At 46.3% G+C, this 19,318-nt stretch overlaps 2 protein-coding genes and 1 long non-coding RNA gene across 3 annotated transcripts in view; 2 read left to right on the top strand and 1 right to left on the bottom strand.

Annotated features, from left to right (window-relative positions):
• Window positions 1–181: 181 nt before the first annotated feature.
• On the top strand, window positions 182–6,959 carry LOC135808866 (serine/threonine-protein kinase fray2-like). Its single transcript, XM_065322106.1, has 5 exons — window positions 182–539; window positions 3,061–3,365; window positions 4,287–4,426; window positions 4,967–5,158; window positions 6,168–6,959. The coding sequence occupies exons 1-5, from the start codon at window positions 208–210 to the stop codon at window positions 6,258–6,260; spliced, it is 1,062 nt and encodes a 353-aa protein (XP_065178178.1). The 5' UTR covers window positions 182–207; the 3' UTR covers window positions 6,261–6,959.
• Window positions 6,960–10,215: 3,256 nt separating this feature from the next.
• On the bottom strand, window positions 10,216–11,188 carry LOC135808865 (uncharacterized). Its single transcript, XR_010552134.1, has 2 exons — window positions 10,701–11,188; window positions 10,216–10,518 (listed from the first exon to the last, which is right to left on the bottom strand). It is a non-coding gene; the product is annotated as an uncharacterized LOC135808865 (long non-coding RNA).
• Window positions 11,189–11,663: 475 nt separating this feature from the next.
• The window catches only part of LOC135808864 (uncharacterized), an 11,889-nt gene continuing 4,234 nt past the window's right edge, over window positions 11,664–19,318 (top strand). Inside the window, exons 1-12 of the mRNA XM_065322105.1 lie at window positions 11,664–12,063; window positions 12,875–12,931; window positions 13,563–13,605; window positions 13,777–13,831; window positions 14,475–14,635; window positions 15,321–15,376; window positions 15,984–16,050; window positions 16,208–16,252; window positions 17,076–17,190; window positions 17,588–18,184; window positions 18,444–18,550; window positions 18,832–18,923. Of these exons, the coding sequence (XP_065178177.1) occupies window positions 11,947–12,063; window positions 12,875–12,931; window positions 13,563–13,605; window positions 13,777–13,831; window positions 14,475–14,635; window positions 15,321–15,376; window positions 15,984–16,050; window positions 16,208–16,252; window positions 17,076–17,190; window positions 17,588–18,184; window positions 18,444–18,550; window positions 18,832–18,923 (1,512 nt within the window). The 5' untranslated portion in view covers window positions 11,664–11,946. The remainder of the gene's footprint in view (window positions 12,064–12,874; window positions 12,932–13,562; window positions 13,606–13,776; window positions 13,832–14,474; window positions 14,636–15,320; window positions 15,377–15,983; window positions 16,051–16,207; window positions 16,253–17,075; window positions 17,191–17,587; window positions 18,185–18,443; window positions 18,551–18,831; window positions 18,924–19,318) is intronic.

Raw genomic sequence — 19,318 nt, 5'->3', positions numbered from 1 at the left:
TTGTGACCATGCCTGCAACGAATGCCAAACGGCCCAAAGTCTAATTTCGAATTTTCGTGCTTTGGATTCGTCCAATCAAAGTCGATTTCGTCATAGACAATGCGCCGTTGACGTCAGAAATCCAGAATGTGCAAAATTAATGCATGTGGAAACAAATAATTTTAAATTATTTGATTTCAAAAAGAATCGAAGACAGTAAGAGTAAAAATGGGACGAAGAAGAAGATCCCGGTCCACCAGCCCTCGCAGAGGTCGCCACCGACGTTCTGAATCGTGTTCTAGCAGTAGTGACGAATATTCTTCTTCCTCATCGGAAGACAGGAGTAGAAGTAGGCGGACACGTCGCCGTTCGCGTTCGCCATCCAGTGACCATCAACGTCGCCATCGTCGTGAAAGAAGTTCAGACAACCATGAATCTCGTCGATCAAGGCAAAGGCGACGATCAAGAAGTAGGGAGAGAAGCAAGAGATCAAATAGCAGAAGGAGAGAAGCACGTAGGTCCCGTAGCAGAGATTGGAAGCGGTCAAGGAGCAAAGACAGGTCAGAACATTTCTTTGAATTTTACTCGTTTTTCTAGAAGAATGTATTAAAGGGGAAGTGCATCGATTTTTCGAGTATGGTCCAGAAGAAAGACAATTTGATATCGGTTCGAATGGCATATCTCTCGCTTCCATACGATAAGCCAAACTTGCCAAATCGCCAATTGTATACTCACGTTGCGATAGCGACCAGCGCAGTCATGACGTACGAAAGGCTTAGCTCCACCTCACTGCAGAATTTGGTCATTTTCAATTGGTTTATTGTATTCACGAAGTGAAAGAAGGGCTGTGTTCAATGCTGTTAGTGCAGTGAACTGTTTGTTAGTAGTCCTCTTGGTTGTGTACTGAGACATGACACCGACAGGAGAAAGCTGGAGTGCAGCAGACAAGCGAAAATAGTGACAAACAAAATGCTGAAATCTTGGTTGGGACAAATCAGACGTTCAGCATTTCCCCCAACCAAGGACCATGCCGTTTGCTCTTTCCACTTCCTGAAGATGAATGTGATGCTTCCTGGCGACTTTCCTATCTCTCATAACATCTTCTAAAGCCAGGTGAGACGACGGGTGGTGGAGATTGACGAATGAAATAATGTCGTAGGTTTGAAAGTTTGCTGAAAATGTCTCAGGAGAGATGGCGAATTCCAAGCATCTTGTCCTGGAGGAAACCATTTCCTATAGTGTGTAGGGAAATGCATGAGAAGGGCGATAAATAGTTCACGGCACTAACAACATTGAACACAGCACTTCTTTCACATCGTGAATACAATAAGACAATTGAAAACGACCAATTTCTGCAGTGATCGACCTTCTCTGTGGAGGAGCTAAGCCTTTCATACGTCATCACTGCGCTGGTCGCTATGGCAACGTGAGCATACAATAGGGCTTGAAAGTGCTATGTCACAGCATAGCAACAATTTCAAAAATTCAAAAACTGGATCCACTTGGATCCAGTTTTTGTATGGATCCAAGCACATTTCAAGCGGTCTTACCCACAGCATGGTGATGTAGCCAGTGAAACTGACTGATTTGGCTACTGGGGGCGGGGTTACAACTGGTGGCGAAATAAAAGTCACACCTGCATGCGACATGAGTGGGTTGCTATGCACCCACATACTTAGGCAATAGCAAAGTCACACCTTAGTGGATCCAAAAATAGAAATCTGATGTCAACTTACTATTCCCTGGCCGTTTTGACGTCATCACTTTCAAGCCCTATTGACGATTTGGCAAGTTTGGCTTATCGTATGGAAGCGAGAGATATGCTATTCGAACCGATATCAAATTGTCTTTCTTCAGGACCCTACTCGAAAAATCGATGCCCTTCCCCTTTAATTTAGTGTTTGTTTGTTTGTGCTCCTGTCTAGTTAGTAGGCGTATGAAGTCAGAACTATTCTTCTGGTCAAAGTGGATTTTGTAGCACCGGTTTTTTTATCATGACGATGAAGTGATTGTCTGACCATACTGTCAACTGTCAATTCTAAAGTTTTGTACTTGGTCCGTTTCATCGCAATTGTCGCTTATCTCCCACGCACCTTTTGACAGGTAAAACCCAGTCCGATCTCGATATCTAACTCACATTCGTTTGGGAGGTTGTGATGGCAAGATCAAAGGAGACCAGAAAGAAAAAAACATCGAGACTAGCGCCAGTGGCATCGCGATTCGTACGATTGTGATGGGAAAGTGGGGAACTTTTCGCTGCAGTGAATGCACTGCAGCGAATACACACATTCACTGCAGCGAAAAGTCAAGCGCAGCATGAAGACTGGAACTGTAGCAGGGGAAATCGACATCCTGACTTGGAGAGCGTGACAGTCAAGGCCAGGCCAGCCAGCTCAGTCGCCACGTTAGAACTGCAAGTGCATTCTTTGCAAGCCTGCAAACTGATGGCGAGATGGTGACAAAGAAGACATTGTCCGACCTGGCAGCGGCAGTACAAGAGTCTTGGTCAGCGGATCCAGCAGAGCGTATGACAGCTGTCTGGAGAGGGATGTGTGCCTGATTCAAAAACATTGTTGAAACACACAGTGGTGACACACCAGTCACGCTGCCCACGTTCCTCCAAGTGCCAAAGTGACAGTCACGACTGTTCCTTTCCCATCGCTGCCATCGCCAAGCGGAGAAAGCAAGAGATACTCTACGCCAGCAGCTAAACACACCAGGGAATGTCAGCTCAAGTGACATCAGCTCGAGTGATACAGAGCCAGAGTCGGATAAACTAAAGCGTGAGTGCAAGAACGCGCTCCGTCGCTGTTTTCTTTTGTACATTTTTTGTAACGTTGCTTCCTTTCTTCGACTTGCTTCATCAAATTCCATCGCTGAATTATTTTTCTTGTGGCGGAGAGGAATCCTGTATCATGGTTCTTCACTATGCGTTTTAGAAATTTTACAGAGCGATAAAATAACTCCTGTTCTTAGCTGCGATAGATAAGCGACAATTGCGATGAAACGGACCAAGTAAAAAAAATGATTGTAGTGTGATTTTCGTGTGTATTTACTATTTACCACTTGTGTCAATCGTAGACATGACAAAAGCCATTCCTCAGATTACAAGACTGAGAAGAAGTCGAATTCTGCCAAGCAACAAGTAGAAAAACTACGCGAACAGCGCAAGGCAGCACTGAAGCAAGCAGAAAAGACAGACGATGCGCTGCGGGAACAGTTTGAAGAGCGCTACTACCGTGATGGTGATAAGGTCCGGTGGGAGAGGTTTGGAGGTGATGCCAGTGATGGAGATGATGAAAAGACTTTGTTGGAAGAGGTAGCCAGTGGAGTGACATCGGGAGCTTTGGAGCAACCTCAGCCAACACCAGAAGTGCTGTCTGCTGGTGAGTAGATAAGTGATCAGTTATCAGCTAGTGTACATGTATTGATAGGTCTGAGCTATGTTCTTTGTCCTAATCCACCAAATTGTGTGTGTGTGTGTGTGTGTGTGTCTCTCTCTCTTTCTCTCTCTCTTTCTCTCGCTCTCTCTCTCTCTCCTTCTCTCTCTCCTCTCTCCTCTCTCTCTCTCTCTCTCTCTCTCTCTCTCTTTCTCTCTCTCTCCCTTCCCTCTCTCTCTCTCTCTCTCTCTCTCTCTCTCTCTCTCTCTCTCTCTCTCTCTCTCTCTCTCTCTCTCTCTCTCTCTCTCTCTTGCTTTCATTGTTCTTTGTACATATTGTTTAGATGCTAGTATAAGATATCTGAGGAGTATTCTTTGTGTGTGATACTTTTTCCAGAAGCAAAAACTTCGGGTCTTCTTCTATTTACATCCTAAGGAGTTACTGTACTCCAGGATATCGGTTCAGTAGTACAAAATACCTCAAGACAATGAGTGGGTATGCTTCTTTAAAGTGTGTACCCTATTATTCAAAAGAAATTTACTCCGTTGAGTCTCACTCGGAGTCATTATCGCTCGATTCCTCAGAGCTTGATTCACTGAAACTGACAGATTGATCGAAGTCACAAGTCCTTCTTTTTTTCCAGAGGAAGTTGTGTATCATAAACTCATTGTCCAGTGGCCAGAAGAAGTTTTTGAACACAAGCATTGCTTAGGAATGGGTTTGCTCCCACACTGGAGCTCGCGCTATTCCGCCGACGACTTGACACGGTCAGTCAAGTGTCAAGTCGTCGGCGGAATAGCGCGAGATCCAGTGTGGGAGCAAACCCATTCCTAAACAAAATCATCGCCGAAGTCGCAACCTCTATTTCGTACAAGCATTGCTTCTATGATATAATAATGTATTTTTTCTTCTTTCCGGTTTGTTCAGTGCCGCCACCTTCAGATGCTCTCGAAGCAGCACAGCGCCATTCCACTATTGAAGCCATAAACAATCCCAAGTTCTCTCAGAAGGCGTTTGTGTCCAATCGTCTTGGTGTAGATGCCGCTGCAGCTGCTGCTCAGTCCAAGGTAATGTAGCTACGTGCATCTTTTTCTAGTTCCCTTTATGCTCTGATCAAACCTCCGATTTCCAACGGCCCATTGCCAATGTGAAGAAAGTGGCTGCTCCGAATGTTGGAGCTCGCGCTTCCTGTCGACTGACTTAACACTTGACTGACTCACAACTGCGTCTGTAAGTTGGCATCCCTAGTGATGTTTAGGCTCGGAGAGCACTACATAATGCAGTGCTCGCGGAGTACAATTTTCATTAGCTTCTACCAGTAAGCTAAACTGATGAGGGGTTAAATTCCCGAAACATTATAATTATATTGAGCAGGGAGTGGTGCTTTCTTGTGGACTTGCCGAGTGGAAGGTTCGATGGTCTTCTCGTGTGCTCCAGGCGCAGTCATGACTCAGTCAAGTGTCGCATCAGTCGACAGGAAGCACGAGTTCCAGTATTTGGAGCAGCCACTTTCTCCACAGATTAGTGTCGACGTCACAACATCTTTAATCCTATTGTACATGTAAATGTTGGTTCAATTTTCTGTCTTGTTCTGATCCACATCATAGCGCGCATCAGCAGCCAGTGCAGAGCTCAAGCATGAAGCAGCAATCTTTGGCACATCAGACAGCACTGCAGCCAAGTTCAGTGGAGCGGCTACATCGGCTGCACCCGTCACATCGATTGTTGCTGAGCACTCATCTCTCTGGTCAGACAAGAAAGACGAGGGTGCAGTCTTAACGTCAGTTATGGGTGAACTGGTAAGTACTCCTCAGTTAACTGCATTGTTACTAGAACTGGCCTCTACATTACGTAGTAGTTGAACAATTCCTACACACGTATAGGCTATGGACAACACTCACAACAGGATCCGATTAGTCGCAACTGGCCGAAGCTTCTGCGCGCTGTTGGTTCCGCGATTAATGGAATACCCTCCCAAATAAATGTCTCTCTCCACAAGCAAAGATAGGAGAGCAACTCCCGAATTCATGCATGCCATTTGCATCGTCATGCATATCGTATATTTGGACGCGCTTGCAGGCTGTCATAGCACAAGTTAGTTGCATAGCTTGTGGTGGATCATGTACCACCTTGTTGTCTACTTTCTACATATCATGCATGGGATTATGAAGGAAGCAACAGAAACGGAAACCCAAAGTTCACTTTTAATTTTGTTGTAGTGAAAGTATGTGAAGCTGGTGCGAGCACAGCGGTAATGAGTTGGAAGGTGGATTTCTCCGCAGTTGGCGTGTGCTATTCTTGCTGGTCATACTTGATGTGATGGACTCGTGCACCCTTCTACTGCTTGGATTGAGAAGTTAAAAGATAGCCCCCCTCCCCGCAAGAATTCCCCTGGCTAAGGGGAGTACGGATAAAAAGTGACGGATTGAGAAAGTTTCCAAGGTGATTTTATTATCACGTGGCGTTACAGGCCCTTTGCAGGCGGAACAGTTTACTGCTGTGGCGGATACAGCATTCCGGCAGTAAAAAGGTTCTCAGGCTTTGAGTAGGGGATAATCTCTTCTCGTTGTAAGAGCTGCACATGTAACGTTAGTTTACCAGTAGTGCGAATGTCATTCACAGTGTAGCAGTGTAGCACCATTCATGGTTTGACAGGGTTCTCGGTAGTCTGAACGCGCCCTAATCCCCTGGCAAACCATAAGTCTGAACCCTCAGCGGATTTTCACAGAAATGCAGGTACGGTAGGGACTATGTTTTCCGCAGCACATTCGGCAACAGAACTGTCTCTCTTGTTGTATTTTCCTGCAGTTCGATGTCAGCCACGCGCTAAAGAAGGAGAGATGGGTAGAGAAACTGCATCAGCTGCGTCAGAATGCTCTCAAGGCAACTGCGACCGGCTGAGTGGCACTGCGGGTAGTTACCAGTGTTATGGCAATGCTGTGCCCCACTATGAGACTCCTTTGAAGTAGCTCTTCTCCATGTGGCACAAGTACGCGCCATTAGATGCTGCTTATGGCTCTCAGTACCAGCACAGTTCAGCTTCATCATGACTGTGATTAAGCTCACTCAGAAATTCAGAATCCTGTACACCGTGCTATGAGCTCACGATGCGCATCGCTATTTCGCCCTTGTGAACACTGTGCCGCTGCAGAAGTGACACTACACTGTACTATACAGACGGGGAGATATCACACAACAGTACTCACCACGTGTCAAGTGATCCGACCTTGCTCACTCACACACACACACACGCGGCCGTACCAGTTATGCTTGCTAAGCTTTTGTAACATGGTAACAGTCAGTGGGCTATGTGTGCTATGTGTACCAGTGCTGTATCTCGTGTGAGAGCAGTACCATGCTGAAGTACTTGATTGCTTCAACTTACTTGTAGATGTATTGGCACGTGTGATGCACTGGGCTGGCCCGGTGTGTCTCTATGCCAACATACACAGCTTATTAGTTGCTGTGCCCCAATGAGTTGTTTCAATGTTGATCTCCCCTGCCAGTGGCTATTTCCATCCTTGTTTCTGTTATTCAGTGCTATTAGAACTACAGATATGCTCTACTGGAATGTTATGATACGAGAAACAGTTGTGTTGATATCCTGCTCCACATGTTTTACCAGAGACCGGTTGGCAGGGCCTCGGTCTTGCAGCCATGTGAACCGCATGGAGTCGTGCCCCTGAGGCTCTGCCGATCAGTCTCCAGCTGGGGTCATGAACACTGTGTCGTACAGTGTGTCCTCAGCCTTGTGATATGCTGTCATTGTATCTGGGTGCCTTGGAGGGACCGGTCACTGCCCTAATCTCGGATTTGCCTGTAACAAAAGACCGCTCATTTGCCGCCATGCATCATAATTATCACTTTTTATGATGTGTACCAGGGGTATTTCTGCACCCAGTGCTCATGTATAGCATATTAAAAAACAATTGTACATTTATGATTCGTATCGAAGATATTCCGGGTAAGAAGAGACGTTTAAGGGTACTGTAAAACTGTAGTACAGACAGTAGACTCTCGTCGACACGGACACACCCTTTGGTCAGGGTCCACAGAACGGTGTTTGGCATCTGTGAAAGCCAGGAGAGTAGTACAATACTACTCCCTGGTGAAAACAATTATGTGGGGATTAGTGAGATCCATATATACTAGTACTGCGCTACACTGAGCATGTTGGCATATCAGCACTGGTACAATACGTATGCAGACGCCAGACAGTCGGCTCAGCAAGCATTGCTTATCGGCTGCTTTACATCTCCATCCATATGCCATGTGCATGAGCAAATAGCAGATGTTGAAAGCGAGCCATGGATAACGGAAGTGCAGATAAGCCGGGAGGGTGTACTGTACTTACTTCCTCCAGTTCATTGTCGCTATCGTACATGTATATACTTGCTCATAGAACTGCGGCAATTATACTGAACCAGAGGAAGTACATGTACTCCGGTCACATGGCAATGCAGCGCTATGTCTAGGACTTGGAATGTGTGTTTCCCCCGGGTTGTGGTTTACCTTACTACTTGCTCGGTGTGCAAGAATTGCAATGGGAGCACTGGCATGCCATTCCGAACACCGGTGCAGGCCCGGCGGAACCGGTCCGGTTGGTCAGGCCATGGCCGGACCAACTTTTTGGCCACCAACATGTGTGTTACTGGTGAGGAGGTCATGCATCTACCCTCCACATCATACACAGCATGAAAGGCTACGGTATGACCGGACCAATCCAAATCTGCTTCCGCCGGTCCTGCGGTGTCATTGTGAGGTCGGATTTCAAAGATTGCTCAGGCCAAGCCGGGTAATGCTCCCTTCCAGCTGCATGGCATGACGATGTCACTGGCTGCAGAGTGTGGAGTGCAGCTGTGGGGTTGCCGTGCAGTGTGTAATCAGGTACACAGACCCAGTGACGGTCACCGGTACTCCATACTACGCCATGACAATGACATCATTGTGGCAATGCAATCTTTTTCTCCCAAAGCAATATTAATCAGATCTGCAGTGACGGAAGGAAGACTGGAAGCTCAGATTGAAAGTTTGATACTCCGGCGGTCATTTTCCAAAACTCAGTGTCACGGGACTGAATGTATGCCGGCTATGGGAGTATGTCCCTTGCATTGCCATTACTATGATTAGCCTGATTTTTATATTAGGACAATAATCGTGATAGTGCCGGTCACCATGATTCATTCATGCTGCAATCACCCTGATTTCAAGGGCTCGCTGACACTGGTCACAGGTCACTGTCAACTTGTCCCAAGACAAGAACTTTCGCAATGAGCAACACATATCTGCCACCTGTCGTTCTCTCCATCGGGTGGCCGGGGCCGCACCGTCAAACAAGATTTCTTGTCAGTTTGTGACGACTTGCTGGCCAGACGTGTAGACAACGGTGTGTTTTCGTTTGGACCTATCATCACTGATCAGCATCACGTACATGTCCGCACCTCATTGTAGATCAATTCTAGGATCCATGTCATCCGCCAAGGCCAAGTAACGACGATAGTCGACAAGTCAAGGGAGACTGAACGATGCGAAACCTTTCCTTGCCACCCATATGCATAGCACCTGTCCTTGGACCTTAGCCTACAAATAGGCTTTCACCACTTCAATCATTCGTTCACTCATCATTCGTTGTGCAACAGCTAGCAGCTAGCTTTTTACACAAATAAACATTCCACTTGCGTGATGATTTATCTACCAGCGCTCGCTAGTGCTGCGCACGGCACTGTACGTACTACTGTCCACTGACATCCGCCCGGCCAGCTTGCATGGCTAGTAGGCCTCCGCGGAATATGCCGGCATAATTTCGGGAATTATCGGTGTGATTTTTAAAACGGGAATTATTGGCAATTTTTGTGGAATAATCGGTATAATTTGAGCAATGCCCCCCTTTTTTCAATTTTTTTTCCATTTTAACACCATGATTTGTACCAAAAAGCTTGTGATCCTGAATGAGTTGATCGCCCGGTATTTCAAAAGAGAAAGAAAAAAAAGCTTCCAGCCGAGTTTCACGCGAACCGTGATTTTTTGCCCGTACAAGTGGCAAAAAAACCCGTAAGCGGTACGGTATCTGCAAAAAAAGGGAAGAAAAAAGGCATTATTGTGAGAATTATTGGTGGAATTACGGGAATTATCGGACGTTATTTTGAGCAATGCTCAAAGGAATTATCGGTAAAAATACGAGCATATTCCCGGAGGCCTAATGGCTAGGGTCACCACTGGTCACGTGCAGAAAAATCAAATCAAATAAAAGGGTGCGCAACGCGCCGCAAGTCACTCACGAGAACCTTCGGCTTCGAATCACGGTTTCCTGTGCACTGTGCTGTCTGCACTTTATTTTCAGTGGCTAGCACCAGGGAGTCGTAAAAGCCCGGGAGAGGACACGGGATGCGCGCACGCGGACGATGTTTGCCTCGGCCAGAAAGTGAAGCACGCTAGGCCGGCGCGGCCGGATCTGCTCGATCCACGGCGCTGTGCTTGTCTTCAGGGCAGGGAGTCCTAAAATACCAATATTTTACAACTCGTTGTTGACACCATTATCCGAAACTGGTGGCGAAGGAAGGATAAACATGATTGTATGTCTGTCAGACTCAGTACACATGGTACAGGGGTGGGGAGTTGAGTGTGTGTGTGTGGGGGGGGGGGGGGGGGGAGGCGTGTGTATGTGCACATGTGCTTGTACTTTTGTGTGTGTTTGTACAGTGTTTGTGTGTGTGCTTGTGTGTGTGCGCGCGAACGTGTGTGTGCATTTTTGTGCACAATTCCGTTATGAAGTACAAATGATAGGTTTACCTTTTGTACACTCGCCAAGACTTCCGTTTCCTAAACGGCTCAAGTCACCGCGTACTCAGTATACGAGTAGAAAAGTGTTGAAATTATCAAGATTTATAAATAACGACCTGCAACCATGTACAATGTAGATAGATAGGGAACACACATTGATTGTTTTTAAAAGAATCCAGGCATTATCATGAATCATGGAACGAGTGCGTAATAATGCTCTATGTTGCGTTTTGACGATGCTGAAGGAAGGGAGCCGTCGCGATTTACTCACAACACACGCACAGAAGTCCACTCGACTGCAATTTCTGACACAAATTCATAAATCCACGAGTACGCCGAGGAAGCTCAGCGGATCTCCACAAGAACTTTCGCCCATCACCTGCAATGGAATATGGGCTGTATGATACGACCAGTGGTTAACACGGGAAGTGGCGTCATTTTCCACAAATCTCGGTTCATTCACAACCATTTGACTGCAATTCAGTGCAATTTCTGCCGCAAATTCAACTCCACGAGTACGAGGAAGCTCAGCGGATCTCAACACGAACGTTCGCCCATCACCTGCAATGGAATATGGGCTGTATGCTACGACCAGCGGCTAACACGGGAAGTGGCGTCATTTTCCACAAATCTCGTTTCATTCACAACCATTTGACTGCAATTCAGTGCAATTTCTGCCACAAATTCAACTCCACGAGTACGAGGAAACTCAGCGGATCTCAACACGAACGTTGGCCCATCACCTGCAATGGAATATGGGCTGTATGCTACGACCAGCGGCTAACACGGGAAGTGGCGTCATTTTCCACAAATCTCGTTTCATTCACAACCATTTGACTGCAATTCAGTGCAATTTCTGCCACAAATTCAACTCCACGAGTACGAGGAAACTCAGCGGATCTCAACACGAACGTTGGCCCATCACCTGCAATGGAATATGGGCTGTATGCTACGACCAGCGGCTAACACGGGAAGTGGCGTCATTTTCCACAAATCTCGTTTCATTCACAACCATTTGACTGCAATTCAGTGCAATTTCTGCCACAAATTCAACTCCACGAGTACGAGGAAACTCAGCGGATCTCAACACGAACGTTGGCCCATCACCTGCAATGGAATATGGGCTGTATGATACGACCAGCGGCTAACACGGGAAGTGGCGTCATTTTCCACAAATCTCATTTCGTTCACCCCAACTCAAATAAAAGTGAAGTACAATTAGGGATTTGTCTTGCATTTCCATCGCCTCAGAATAAATTAACTTCGATAAACTGAGAGAGAATGAGTGAGGCAGCTGGAAGATGAGGATGAAAATAGAGATCAGAAGACTCGACGGAGCAATCGTCTCCGTGCTCTAAGAGAAATCGGAGAATGTCCCAATTAGTATTTCAAGAAGACATCACAATTTTCGAAAATAATAATTTCCTTGCCTCGCAACACCGTTCCCTGGCAGCGTTCCCCGGCAGCGCGAGGCAAAGATGTTTTCTGGGAATGTGTGCCGTGTCCTCTCCCGGGCTTTTACGACTCCCTGGTGTGAACTCTCTGAGTCTTTCAATCTCTTGATTCTTGTTCCCGTAGTTGTCGTGTCGTAGCATTATTGAGTGTTCCACGCAAGGACGTGGTGCTTCTCCTGTGTTTCTTCAAGTTTCGTGTTGGACAAGTCTTCTGCAGTGTATTGACTTCTTGAGGAGAATGGATAGGGTGGGAGTTAGTCCCCCATCTACCAAATCCACTTTTTCTTCGTTCATTTTAGATTTTGAGATCAGTGTAAATATAAAACAGAGTTTTAGAATATCAAGGCTCAACCATGCCTGGACGCCTACAAAATTACTGGAATCGTCGAAAGTCGTCATTCTCTAGTTCCGGAAGACCCAAGCGAACGCCTCTACCCAAGAATGTAGTGATTGCCTGCCTGTGTGGCTTGGTAAGCTATAAGGTCATTCAGTTATTCTATCAAGGGTACTAGTGCATTGATTATATGTGTACATCAAAGTGCAGAATTCGTTATAGTGTCTGTACAGACTAGACTAACCTTATGATTTTAAAAGGAGTCTGAGTCTGAGAATTCCAGAATGATCAGCATAATAATTTATTTCTTCTAGCCACACCACACAATCAGATGCCTGCAATCTGCACTGAAGACAGTTCAAGTATGTGGACCATTGTGGTCCCTTTAGTTGGGCCAGTGTGCTGCCTGAGCAGCCTCGATACATATGGTGAAGGTGTGTGCAGTAGAGTGACACACTGAGAAATATGGAGCCCAGGGGTGTCCACTGTCCAACCTGGAATGGAGGTATGATAACTCAATGCTCTTGATCAGGATGCTAAGATTTATACTTGTACTGCAACTCATTTTCTTTGGGCTGCACTGATGAGTTCACAAAGAACGAAACAGCATGCTGTCCGCAGATTGAGTACTTGTACCGCATTATCTTTGCCGGCGGACGAGTAATTTTAGATTGATCTCTGATTGCTGACGGAAACAAGAACGCCTCAAGCGTGGCTTTGTGGGAATCCTGTTCTTCGAAGTGGAAGTTCAGATATTGACTTGGGTGCATTTGGATATCACTTGCGTGTCCGTCTCTGAGTGTGCATGGGTGTATGTGTGTGCATGGGTGTATGTGTGCATGGGTGTATGTGTCCGTCTCTGTGTGTGCATGGGTGTCTGTGTGTGCATGGGTGTATGTGTGTTTGTGCATCGCCATGTGTTATTGTTTTGTATCTGCTCAATGCAGTTCCCCAGTGCGTTTCTCATTACTATGCTGTTTCCGTTCTTGCCATGGATGGTTAAGGTAGGGTGGTATACATGCTCACACATGCATAAGTGCACCCACCCACACCTAATAGTTAGCGTCTCTGATAGCATGTGGCTGGTGCAGAAAACTTTCAACCCGGGTAGCAAAGTGTCATTCCGAGGCACACTGCCACGAAATGTCCTTGCAATATGAAGATTCGTGGAATAAGGCATGTCTTTCCAGATGACAGTCTGCCCACTCCTTGTCCATCACAGCCAATTCTCCCTGAACCTGTGTGTAGGACTTGTGGCTGCTTCGTAACATCAACTTTGCCTCCGTCGCTTCTAGGCAGGCAACTTCCTAATTTGCTGTAGATGTCTGCAGGAGACATCTTGGCACTGGACACACTGTTAATGGAAAAGGGACATTTCACCTCAATTAGGCCATTCGGATTGGACGAAGCAGGATCGTACAGCATCGTACAGCAACCCATCAGAAGACTTCTTTGCCTGTGCTCGTGTGTGAAAGCCCAGGCAAAGAAGTACGAAAGTTCCGAACGGTACTATATTATGATATTTTGAGGGGAAAGGTCGAACTGGTTTCTTCCTACCCAAGGCATGATCATGGTGTGGAATTGTGCCATACTTGTCTTTGATTCTGCTGTGCATCTTGTTTGATTTTTCTGCAGCAATTCACTGTCAATGGCGAGAAGATCACAGAATTGAACTCAGGTATTGTTGTGTTTACGTGCATACTAAGTCTTGCACTAGTAATTGTTTGCTCATCATCTACATTTGTCTTTTAATTTTAAAAAAGTGGTGTCACTGCAATACATGCTGCTACCTGAGAAGAAGAATTTTTCGATAACCTATGAATCTGTTGTGATCTGTTTCCTTCTTTAGGTCCATATGTGGGTCTAATCGCCTCATCATTGTTTTTTGGAAGATTTGCTGGCAGGTAAGCAGCTGGACCTGGCTACTATTTACTCTCAGAGGCGGGGGGGGGGGGGGGGGGGTTAATTGCATGGAAAGGTGGGCCTTGCATGTGACTGGTCCTTATCACGTACAATGTAGGTGTGTTTGCATCAATTGCAAGGTCATCTAAGTTCCTCTATGCCCTGCATCCTTGTTTCGACAAGGACACGATTGAGTGTGCATGCATGTGTGCAGGCGCATGCGTTTGTGTGTGCGTGTGTGCGTGTGTGTGTGTGTGTGTGTGTGTGTGTGTGTGTGTGTGTGTGTGTGTGAGAGAGAGAGAGAGAGAGAGGGGGGGGGGGGGGGGGAGAACAGTGAACCGTGTGTAAACTGTTTATTTAGAAAGGCCTTGTGTGCTACATGTCGGAAAAAGAGTGACGTGTGTCTGGACAGCTTTTCCCTGAATATATCTACTTCAAGTGTATTTCTGTATTTACTGTGTGCTAGTCAGTAGTAAATACTAGTAATCCTGGTCTGATGCTGTGATCTTGGACTGTAGCCATCGCAATCCCTAGCTGTAGCATGTGCTCATGTTTTGCTATTGCAGTCTTCAAGTGCACATGTGTGTCTGTGTGTGTGTCTGTGTGTGTTTGCTGCTATTCTGGTCACGTCTACTGCGAATGCAGTTACTTCTGGGGATGGTTTTCAGATGTGAAGGGTCGCCGGCCAGCCATGCTGTACAGTGTGGCACTCTTGGCTGTTGCCACCACCATGTTTGGCTTCACCAATAGCGCTTTAGGCCTTGGCTGGGCAGTGTTCACCCGTTTTTTAACAGGCCTTTTCAACGGTGAGTGGATTTAATGTCTGTACTTATTCCTGCACATCTCTGCTTCTGTAGTATGAAACCAGATGTAACAAAAATTAATAAAGTTCGCTCAGCTGCGTTACAATCGGCTATACAATTGCGTTCAGAAACACAGCCAGCTTTGGAAGTTTCGCTTGTGCTAGGTCACCACCCTGCTGAGATACCATGGTGGCAGATGCAGCGCCTAGACTAGGTCCTTCTGTCATGCACTGGTTGTAAAAATACATGTATGTGTGGCACTGTTTACTAGTGTACATGTAGCAAGGCTGGGGGTGACGTTATTGTTTTACACTCCTCTTGCCGGGGTTGTTCTCACTGCTGCTCTCACTTGCTGAGTGGCTATGTAATTGGTACTCTGATTGGAGTTATAAGATGCATTTTGGAACTTGCTGTGGTTACTTTCCAGTGTTTCCACTCTTGGTGCCAGTATGCTGTCCTGTTTATCTTGTTTGTCTTTTGCTGGGATTATTGCCGTGCTCTGTGCTTATGTATTCATAGTACAAGTCCTTGTCAAGTAGTATGCGTGATGTCACTTCGTTTCACATGTAGTTCATTGCTGGTGGTTAGTTTATCTGTCCGTCCGGCAATGTCTTCGCAGCCACTGTGCTCCATGGGTTGTTGTGGGTGTATCAAGTGTGGTCTGGTGTGTTTTCCTATTTGCTGCCAGGTATCGTCGGGACGTCCAAAGCAGTACTGTCCGAGGTTTGCGACAACTCTAACCAGGTATGTAAGGGTGGGTGCGTGCGTGCGTGCGTACGTGCGTGTGTGGATGTTTTCACCGAGTTGTTGCATTTTGTTGCTACTAATGCTGGTATTCCCTGCTGGTAACTTTCCATTCAGAAGTTTAGCTTTCCTTCAGAGATGGAAACTGGCAATATACTTCTGTATACAACCCTACCTCGGTTCTGCGAATCCCAGTTATCCACATACCTCCATCATCAAAACACACACATCACTGCATACTGGACTGCATAGTGTAGTGTGCTATCAGCAGTCTAGGTTAATGCAAAAAAGATAGAGACAGGCTACCAGCATTTGGATGACGATGCAGCAGATGCTGTGTCTTCAATTGCAGGCTATGGCCATCCTTGCTGTTGTAGACGTTGTGCTATGCGTGTACTGCATGCACATAACCGCTGTGTGTGCGTTGTGATAGCAAGCTATGCACAGGCAAGAGTACTGCAGTGAAGTGCTGCAGCCTGTAGTGGAGAGTATCGTTGAGATGTGGCATTTATATTGGCGTGTGTATGTCTGTCTGCGTGTGTCTCTGTGTCTGTGCATTCGTGGACGTATGTGCATATGCGATATGTTCATGTGTCCGTTGCTGTAGGCTCAAGCTCTTACACTGCTCACTGCTTCGTTCAATTTGGGTCTCATCGTCGGCCCAGCTGTGGGAGGTAAGCCTTTTTGGAAGGCTTTCCCCAATGTTTGTGGACTCTATATGAGTGCTTGCTTTGAAGAGTGGACTGTCAAGTTGACTGCAGGTCTAGTTCAGCTTTTCTAAGCTTGCCTCTCATTATAACGCATGTGTGTACGTGCATGTGTTTTTCACAGGCTTTCTTGCGGAACCTGCCCGGCAGTACCCCTCTACTTTCGGAGGTGAGTGTTGTGCTTTGACTGTTTTGACTTTCCTCTCAGATTTGTATTCCTGTCGGTAGCGCCTGTAATTCAAACACAGTTTGGGCACTTCTTTAGTTTTGTCCATTATTTTGACACTGCTTTACAGTTCATTTACCGCCACATATGTAGCGTAACCTTGCTGTGCTGTTCCTTGATCACAGAACAGGAATGAGCAAGTTGGTGTTTTGAAAATAAAGGCAATTTATACTTGTAAACGGATTGACTCGGACGGAGGGCCAAGGGTTAATTTATAGCAAAGAAAGGACCAAGGAACTACAAGTTACGCTGCAATGTCCACTTACACCACCAGTTACTTGTTATCGCATGAGCTGATTGTCAAGTAACTGGTGGTTTTAGTGGACATTGCAGCGTAACTTGTAGTTCATTGGTCCTTTCTTTGCTATGCTTATAAAAGCTGCGGCGTTAAGCCAGTGCGTCATATCATGATGATGTCATTCGGATAATCAGTATACCAACTCTTGATGATACAGCCCATGAATAATTGCTTATTGTTGTAGATGGACAATATTTCCTGGTTGAATACTGATTCTGCCGATTTCACTACTTGGTTCCAACTGGCCAAAGCAAGCTTAGGCCATGGCTGCATGCTAGAATTAAAACTATCAATCAATTTCTTTTCGGAAACCCCAAACGGCTGAATGAAGTTCAACGCCAGACCATCTACCACAGCTTTATTTGGAGATTGCCAACCCCCAAACTGTTTGTTGATTTACTACATGCATGATCTTGCACCACTGATGTATGGCTTGCCGCCTTCTAACTATTGCTGTGTTGGTTTCAGGCAGTTCATTTCTGAAATTGTTCCCCTACGTCCTACCAAGTATGGTGAGCTTGGCTCTTTGCATATTCGGCTTCGTGGTGATGTTCAAGTTCTTGCCGGAAACCCTGGCATCAAAGTAAGAAAGTGTGTGTGTGTGTGTGTGCGTGTGTGTGTGTAGAAAATCTGTGGGTGCACATCCAGTGCATTTGCAGATTTGCGTGCTTCTCTTGCGACGGGCGTATACATGGTACATGGTGTGTGTGTGTGTGTGTGTGTGTGTGTGTGTGTGTGTGTGTGTGTGTGTGTGTGTGTGTGTGTGTGAGAGAGAGAGAGAGAGAGAGAGAGAGAGAGAGAGAGAGAAAGAGAGAGAGAGAGAGAAAGAGAGAGAGAGAGAGAGAGAGAGAGAGAGAGAAGCTGCTTCTGTGAATTGCTGCACTACTCATCCTGGTGTCTTGGCATAAATTCATGTGAAAATCATCTCGCCTTCCTAATCACTATATTCTCACCCACTTTCTTTAACTTTACACGTACAGAAGAAAGTACAAGAAGGTGGGCGGTGGCGCGGATTCTGGTGAAATTAGTTCCATTGGCAATGGCGATGTGAACTCTCGTAATGGAAGACCAGAGAGCCGTGGCTCATGGATGGTAGCGTTCAGTGCAGCATCCAAGAAAACTTCTATCCACTCTGGGCCGGATATCTTGAATAACGCTGACGACGTTTCTCTGGACGACTCTTTGTCCATCCATATCAATCATGGAGCAACGGAACGTTATGATGAAGATGACGAGGAGTTGGTGGAAGAGAATTGTGATCCATTCGTGAATGCTTCCAGCTTCGCAGCACCACTGCTGAGTAATGGCGTGTCGTCTTCCAATAACAATGCTGTGCCAAGTCTGTTGCAGAACGGTGTGAAAGAAACAGTCACCGCTGTCCACGGTCCTGCAGGCAGTGATGCTGAAATTCTTAGCCAATCTAACAATGGCGAGGGTGACAGTGATGCTGATGATGATATTGATGACAGCCTTGTCATGCCACCACCGGGCTACTCCTCTTGTGCGTGCTGGCGTTGGCTGCTGCGCTATCGTCTAGTTCGCCTGTTGGATCGCTCCAAGTTCATGAAAATATTGAGGTGAGGCATGGTAGATTGTCGATGAGTTTGTTCTGTGCAGCCAGCCACAGGCCTATCATGTCATTATCTCCTTTCAAGAAGTCTAGGCGTGTACTGCAGTTCTTGTGTGCAGGCTGCATTTAGAAGTCGATGAGATCCTAACTTTTGTCACTACAGTTTCGCCTGTATTATCTCCAACAACACTAGTAGTTATAGTATACTTACAGAGACTCTTTGTTTCATGTCACTGTGCCTTTCTCTTCTGCTTCTTGCTCTTTAGGCGACCAACAACACGCTATGTAATTCTCCTGTACTCGTTCTATTCTGTTGGCGTGATTGGTATGGATGAGATCTTCTCACTGTGGTGCTCTGAGCCACCTCACTTGGGTATGTAGTCTTTTTGGGTAGCAGTTGATTTACAGTGCCTTGTTGCTGCTGCTGCTGCCGCCACCACCTGTTGAAGGGTTGAGGATGAGAACATGCTAGTTGTTGCATGCTGTGCCTTGCAACCATAACTCATAGGTCACATTCATGCTGTTCAGCTAGACATAGAAGTTTCTACTGTGCCAGAGATTGCCAGTAGATCTGAATTGTTGTAGGTTACGTGACTTTGCCTCGTTAGTTGTTCACCATGTGCGTGTGTGCGTATGTTTGTGGCCGCTGCACAGGTGGACTGGGTCTTGAGCTGAATACCATTGGTACTGTTCTCGCCATTGTGGGTGTCGCACAGCTGCCACTGCAGACCTTTGTTGTTCCCATAGTAAGTTAGTTGGCTGTGTTCACTGCACTGGCAATTAATTGAGCTACATTTCACAGTATTGAATTATTTTGAAGACAGGGTACAAGTATGGTGTGTCAACGTTAGCCCCTACTTTCCTCCCAGCTGAATTCTACTATGTTTCAGTTTCTTTTTTGTCCTGGGTATAATGCACGATGGTGTATGGCGTAGCATGGTGTATGGCGTAGCATGGTGTATGGCGTAGCAGGGTGTGCATAAGTTATATACAGTGTTCTAAGTTACAGACTGTTTCTGAGTAACGGTGCCAATCAGTCCCAAGGTGCCTGCGTGAGAGAGGGTCTTGTTCTTGCAGAGAAAAGTGATATACTGGCAGCCATATATGCAGGGTCACAAGGGTACGACATGGCATTCGAACG

The sequence above is a fragment of the Sycon ciliatum genome, chromosome 2, assembly GCF_964019385.1.
Source record: "Sycon ciliatum chromosome 2, ocSycCili1.1, whole genome shotgun sequence".
NCBI classification, from domain to species: Eukaryota; Metazoa; Porifera; class Calcarea; order Leucosolenida; family Sycettidae; genus Sycon; species Sycon ciliatum.
The sequence above is the reverse complement of the archived record's forward strand: the minus strand, read 5'-3'. Positions and strand labels throughout refer to the sequence as shown.